Source organism: Gekko japonicus, unplaced genomic scaffold, assembly GCF_001447785.1.
Source record: "Gekko japonicus isolate JY-2015 unplaced genomic scaffold, Gekko_japonicus_V1.1 scaffold2117, whole genome shotgun sequence".
NCBI classification, from domain to species: domain Eukaryota; kingdom Metazoa; phylum Chordata; class Lepidosauria; order Squamata; family Gekkonidae; genus Gekko; species Gekko japonicus.
The window spans coordinates 34,642-41,860 of record NW_015176040.1 but is presented as its reverse complement, the minus strand read 5'-3'; the positions used below and the strand labels follow the sequence as shown (position 1 = coordinate 41,860).

At 50.5% G+C, this 7,219-nt stretch overlaps 1 protein-coding gene across 1 annotated transcript in view; it reads right to left on the bottom strand.

Annotated features, from left to right (window-relative positions):
• Nucleotides 1-472: 472 nt before the first annotated feature.
• Nucleotides 473-7,219, bottom strand: part of MIS18BP1 (MIS18 binding protein 1) — a 10,185-nt gene continuing 3,438 nt past the window's right edge. Inside the window, exons 4-6 of the mRNA XM_015426650.1 lie at nt 4,055-4,139; nt 3,709-3,769; nt 473-899 (exon numbers count right to left, since the gene is read on the bottom strand). Coding sequence (XP_015282136.1) covers nt 790-899; nt 3,709-3,769; nt 4,055-4,139 — 256 coding nt within the window. The 3' untranslated portion in view covers nt 473-789. The remainder of the gene's footprint in view (nt 900-3,708; nt 3,770-4,054; nt 4,140-7,219) is intronic.

Genomic DNA, 7,219 nt, shown 5'->3' with positions numbered 1-7,219 from the left:
GGAAGAAGAGGAGGAGAGATTGGATTCATACCCCACCCTTCACCTGGAGTCTCAGAGCGGCCTACAAACTCCTTTCCCTTCCCCACAACAGAGACCCTCCTGTGAGGTCGGTGGGGCTGGGAGAGCTCAGACAGAAACGGCTCTTTTCCAAGGACAGCTCTTGTCAGAACTGTGACTGACCCAAGGTCATCTAGCCAGGTGCGAGTGGAGGAGGAGGGGGGGATCAAACCCAGTTCTCACAGACTAGAGTCCGCGCTCTTAACCACGACACCAAACTGGCTCTCTACAACACTCTGACTCTCTGAAACCACCTGGAATGTGCAGGCTTTGCACTCCTTTGTTTTATCTCCCAAACACCAGCATCTGCAACAGCACCTGGCACCTGCCAATCCAAATTTAATATAAAAATATACAACCATTATCAAGCTTTTTAAAAAATTCTTTGATATTACAAACTGCTCCAGGAGGTTTATTGTACAGTAGCTTTAAAAAACGCGTTATTTTGCTTTAAAAAAAAAATAGCCTGTCCCAGCCACTGGGGCAGGGGGTCAAAGGACACCATAAACAGGGGAGCGGGGTGGGGTGGCAGAGAGAGACACACACAGAGAGACACACACACACAACTGCACACTGTCCCCTTTCATACCAACAGCTTGAACTGGGCTGCAGCCAAGGATTGCGTTCAGTCAATGAAGCCGGCTCCTGACTGCCCAATTCATTAAAGACAGGTGAAGGGGGAACAAAACCCCTAATTTGCCTGAAGACGCGGGGAAAGACGCAGGAGGCCAGCTACGTGGAGAAATACAAGTCCTCGTCGCCCTCGTCGTCTTCTTCTTCATCAGACGCTCCTCCTCTCTCGGCTGGGAAAACCGGCCGGGTCTTCAGCTGGAGCGGAACACCTACGACAGGAGGGGAATGTACATGAACAGCCTGGACGAGCAGCCGGGAAAGACGCCTGGAGACCCCTACGAGCCAGCCAGGGGAAGAGAGAGAGCGGGTGGTAGCCATCCTGAACTTTATTACGGGGACCTAGCACTTATTAAGGAGCTGTAATGGTTTTAACATTGTTTTAAATGTTTTAATTATATTATTAAATGTTTTTGCAGATTTTATGTAAGCCGCCCTAGGCTGGGAGGGTCGGGGTACAAATGTGAACAAATAAATAAATAAAAGGAGAGTGGCCGGTTTCTGGGGCAGGAGTCTGCCACCGCTGGGAAGCACCCCCTCCGGACTCCCCCAAGTGCTCCACGGGTAGTCAGCGCAGAGCAAGAGAAAGCCAGAGGCACGGCACCTCACCCCAAGGACCACTTCTGACTTAGAACTTCCTCCAGTCCTCCTCTTGTGGCCGGTCTTTGCATAAAGGTGGTCATGGCTGGGGAAGCGGAACACACAACCCTGGATTTTAGCGTCTGAAAGTCATTGTTTGAAAAACCTGCATTTTAAGCGGATAAATTCCCGGAAGATGTGCTGAAGGGGTTTGGGGGGGGGGAGGAGAGAGAGGAGTGCCACCCCACCTTTTCTCTTTGGCTGCCGGATTCCCTGCTCGGGGGGGGGGGGGGGGGGAGATGCCTGCAGGGCAGCGGCAGGGCTTTGCTCGTGCTACCCTTCAAGCTGGGGTTCATCAACACCCAAAGCAGGGGACTGATAAAGGTTGAGGGCAAGAAATGTTTTCGGCCCTGGCCCCTGCCTGGTGGGACACGCTCCCAGTCGAGATTAGGGCCCTGCGGGATCTTCTTCAATTCCGCAGGGCCTACAGGAGGAGGAGGAGGAGGAGGAGGAGGAGGAAGAAGAAGAAGAGGAAGAGGAGATTGGATTTATACCCCATGGCCCTTCACTACCCAAAGGTATCTCAGAGCGGCTTACAAACTCCTTTCCCTTCCCCTCCCCACAACAGACACCCTCTGTGAGGTGGGTGGGGCTGAGAGAGCTCTGACAGAAACGGCTCTTTTTCAAGGACAGCTCTGAGAGAACTAGGGCTTGCCCAAGGTCATCCAGCCAGGCGCAAGTGGAGGAGTGGGGGAATCAAACCCGGTTCTCCCAGATTAGAGTCCGCGCACTTAACCCACTACACCAAACTGGCTACAAGACGGAGCTCTTCCGCCAGTCCTTTGGCTGAGGCAGTGGGCGTCTCTCTGTGGCCTCCCGGAGGTGGCTGTCTCACCGATCCGTCTGTTAACCCAAATAACATGCTGAAGAACCGCACAACCAGTGACTGTCAGTGACTGAGTTTTAATGTTTATTATTGTTTGAATTCCTAACTTGTTTAACTTTAATTGTATTTATTGCACTGTTTCTATGATGTTACCTGCCCTGAGACCGCTTACGGGGTGGGTGGGCTATAAATACAAATAATAAATAAATAAGATCAGGTGTAGAAGAGCAGGGATGTGTGTGAGGGAAACACAAAGAGGCTTTTCGGGTCGATGTTCCAGAACAGATGGTAAAAATAAAGACGGTTTTGTTCAGACTCGCCCTAAAGAGAAAAGGGGGTTAGACAGCTCTGGCGTGATTGGCCGGCTTGTTTGGGTTTCGAGGGCCTGGTTGGGTCTCTGGGAACGGAGGGAGCCGAAAAGAGCCAGAGTCCAGGAGCACCTGAAAGACTCATGAAATTTGTGGCGGCTGGGGGGGGGGGGGGAGCTTTCATGAGTCCACAGTGCACTTCTTCAGGAAGGAGGGGACCGGCAAAAAGGACAGCTGCAGGTGACGGGTGATCTACTCAGTCACCTCAGGTCTGGTACTTTTACGACAGACGTTTCCTCAAATTTGCTACTGTCATGATCTGGGCTGTGCCACCAGAGGCCTACTAGGCCCAGGGAGCCTGGCTAGCAGTAGGGGAGGCTGGGCCTACAACTCCTAGAAGCCCCTGAGAGGTTTTGGAGCCAAAATGGACCAATAGGGAAGAAGAGGGCTGGGGGACAAAAGGTCTGGTGCCAGAGCAGAAGCTGTTCTTCTTCCCAGAGGGCAGAGCCAGAAGGGAGGCTGCTGCAGGGGAGAGACCCTCATCCTGAGGGAAGGGTGAGTAGTCTAGTGCCACTGCAGATAGTGAGCTAGGGACAGTATATATCTAAGGCATTTGATTTCTTTTCACCCACTTACTGTTATTATTCTGCACCTTGTTGTTTGACGACCTATACAATAAACTATTTCATTGTTCACTCTGCCTGGTCCTCACGCCTGTTATTCGGCCAAAAGGGAGGTCTGAAGGTCTTGGGAGGGTGCTCTGGGCCTTCTCAAGGGAGCCTGGAACCAGAGTGGTGGCAGCAGCAGGTGACACCCCACCTGTGTCATGACAGCTACCCTGCTTTTTAACCTTTTGGGATGATTTCAGTAAGAAACAACCTTACCCTCTGTGTGATCCCTTCATCCGGTAGTTCTCTGTGTGATCGGATGGCACACCTGGCTAAATAACTGGTCCCTCCCTGCATGGTAAGACGCTGAGCCTGGTGACCCATGCTGCTCTTCAACTGTGGCCAAGACCCGTGGAAATCTTGGGCACCAAACCACTCTGGAAAGGGAGAGCACCCCACCCCCACCCCCGGTAACTTCCTTCTTACAGCCGAGAAGGAAACTGTCGCGGGACCCTGTCCCGGGACCCGGCGGGATGAGGCTCGTGGCTGCCCACCCTGCAAACACCAGGAGAGCACTGAGAAACCGTGGACCACACTGGATCCTTCTAGAGGCCTGTATGAAGCAGAAACGAAAGTTTACCTTCATCATAGGTAAAGATGTTCATTCTTTGCGAGACTGGCGTACCGAAGTTGTGCAGAGGCTGGAGGAGGGAAAAACAGGTCAATCTCCCATGTGGGTGCTGCTCAGGGCGGGTCTGCAGTCCACCCCGAAGGAAGCATGCCAAGGGGACTGGGGTGCACTCCAGTGACCCTAAAGGCCAACCCCAGGGGGCAAAGCAGTGTGGCCACAGTCACCGGGCCTCCCAGCAGGACCCAGTGGGCCAATGAGCATCCAGATATTGGGGGGGGGGGGGGGTCTGGCTGCCAGGACTGACAGGCGGAGCCTCAAGGCCAGGGAGGCCCGACTGCAGGGAGGGAGGCATTACCGGCTTCCTTTTCACGTTCTTCCATGTGCGATCCTTGCCCTTGAGGTTCCTCTGCAGGTGGAAGACGTGCTTGTCGTTGTCTTTCCTGGGGAGACAAAACAGGGGGCACCCGCCTAATCAGTGCAGGGGGAAACTTCCTGCCCAGGACCAGAGAGATGGAAGAGCCAAAGGAGAGCTGAACTTGCCCACTTCCTAGAAGCCCACTTTCTGTGTGGGAACACGTCCAGCCCACCCTAAAACCACTGCACTGGCTGCCTATAGCGTATCGGATTCAGTTCAAGATGCTGGTTCTTACCTTTAAAGCCCTATATGGTCAAGGACCTACCTACCTAAGGGGACTGCCTTTCTCCACACATTCTGGGGTCCCAAAACCGTCTGGCCCTCCCAGGTCCTAAAGAAGCAAGGCTAGCCATTTGCCCCCATGAGGGGGATAGCAACGCCACCGGTAGAGCGGAGTGGTGAAGCGGCAAAGCCCGAGAGAAAATGAAGGCATGCGAAAAACTGTAAGTCGGCGTCCGAATTTAAAAGCGGCAAAGGGCTCCCCCCCCTCCTAGGGAAGCGGAGAAGGGAGAATCCCCCCCTCCCCATATGAGAGACTTTTAAAGCGTCAAAAAATCGGAGGAAACAAAAAACTGTATAAACGCCTTACCTTCTGGGTGGGACAGTAAAACAGAGAAGAGGGAGCTACCCTAGAGACTTGCGACGTGAACTGTCTAAGTATAAACAAACTTGTAAAATGGCGGGGACGAGAAAAGCAGGAGAAAAGCCTCTGAAGAAGTCAGGCAGGACTTCCTGTCCCAGCCCCTCCACTGCTGGGACTGCTGTCAATCAAACAGACAGTGAACTTGCTCGCCATCTGCTGGCCGAACTGCAAAAAATCAATTTAAAACTTGATTCTATGGATAGTGCCTTTGGACTACAGCAGAAAAAGCTGACAGAAACAGCTGAGAAGGTGGATGATATTGCCAAGAAATGCCTGGTATCAGCAGAAGAAGTGCAGACAGTTAAGAAAAAGGTCTGCAAAATGGAAAAATACCAAGAAAAGCAGGAAAACAAATTGTTAATGTTACAAATGGAAAAATCAAACCTAACTCTCCGATTTCAAGGTTTGAAAGAAGAAGTTGGAGAGGACCTGAGAAATACTTTGGCGGGAGCATTAGCACCACTGCTTGGCAACGAAGCGGAAAAAATAAAAGAGGAGATGGATTTGGTCTATCGGGCCTATTCCAACTATACAAGGAAAAACAAGTTTCTAGCTGAAGTGGTTGTGGAATTTACAAAACAACATCTCAGGGACCAAATTTTGAGGATTACATCAGCGTCACCTTCGAAAATTGGAGAACAATCAATTAGAATTTTGAAAGATGTTCCGTTTGAAATCAGAATGAAGAGAAAGGAATATAAAGGTTTGACCATTTTCTTACAAAAACACCAAACGGGATATAAATGGCTGATACCCGAAGGGCTGATGTTCAAGTTTAAAGATAAAAGGGAAAAAATTGACTCTATCTTTAAAGCTCAAGAATTTTTGAAAAGGCACGCCAGTAAAGAAGAAGGAGCAGAGCTAGCCGATGTCAATATTAAGCGTGGAAGACAGCAGCTCAGAGGGAGAGGTGAAGGACGAGGAAGCTGAAGGAGCGACTGGACTAAAATATAACCTGAGGGAGAAAAAAGGAAAGGACCCCAAAGTTTAAAAACTTTCGTCTTTTTTATCAGATTATACTTTGGAAGAAAATTTTCTCAGAAGGACATTACTAATAAACTAAATACCTTGTTTAACATTGACTGGCAGAAGGACGTCTGAAGATGGACATTATGGACTCGGAGTTTTGACTACTAACAGATTAACCTTACTAATATAACAACACCACTCATCCTTTTCTTTATCCCGCTATATACCCACCCCTTTTTTTCTTGAATTTAAATGAAATATCTCTCCTTTTTAGGAGGGAATAAAGCTTTTTCAAAAAAAAGAAGAAGCAAGGCTAGCCATGACGAGGGCCAGGGCCTTTTCAGTGGCGGCTCCACACTGGTGGAATGAGCTCCTGGAGGACATCAGGGCCCTGCGGGACCTTTTACAGTTCCGCAGGGCCTGCAAGACGGAGCTCTTCCGCCAGGCCTTTGATTAGGGGCTGCCTTTAACATTGAGACACCCCCCCCCCAATATCAGCACCAACTTAATATCTAATAGACTGGCAAGAACGCTGGCTATGCTGGTGGTTTGACCATCTAGATGCTGAGAGAACGTCGTCACCATTTATTAGTACTATGCTTGCTGGCATTTGTTTGTACATGTTGTGGTTTTAACTTTATCATTAGTTTTAATGTCTCTCGCCGTTTTAATATATTTATATATACTCTGGAAGAAGAAGAAGAGATTGGATTTATGCCCCGCCCTTCACTACCCAAGGGTGTTTCAGAATGGCTTACAAACTACTTTCCCTTCCCCTCCCCACAACAGACACCCTCCTATAAGGTAGGTGGGGCCGAGAGAGCTCTGACAAAAATCGCTCTTTTTCAAGGACAGCTCTTATCAGAACCATGGCTTGCCCATGGTCATCCAGCAGCTGTGAGTGGAGGAGTGGGGAATCAGACCCGGTCCTCCCAGATTAGAGTATGCACACTTAACCACTACACCAGGATCAGGCCTGCTTAGTACTTGAATGGAAAGCCACGAAGAAGGAGGAGGAGGAGGAAGAAGAAGAGATTAGATTTATACCCCGCCCTTCACTACCCAGAGGAGTCTCAGAGCGGCTGACAAACTCCTTTCCCTTCCCCTCCCCACAACAGACACCCTGTGAGGCAGGTGGGGCTGAGAGAGCTCTTGACAGAAACGGCTCTTTTTCAAGGACAGCTCTTATCAGAACTATGGCTTGCCCAAGGTCATCCAGCCAGGTGCAAGTGGAGGAGTGGGAAATCAAACCCGGCTCTCCCAGATTAAAATCTGCGCACTTAACTGTAAGTCGCCCTGAGGCTGCCTGGCAGGGAGGTCGGGATACAGATTAACCAAATAAATAAATAATAAATAAATCAGCCCGACACGAAACGGGACTGGCCAGAGGAGGAGGGCAGCCTTGTCCTCCTCCTCTTCTTGCCGTAACCTTTGTGGGCAACGGCAGCTGCTCCCGCCCGCGGCCCGCTGAGGGGGGGGGGGTCACACGTGCC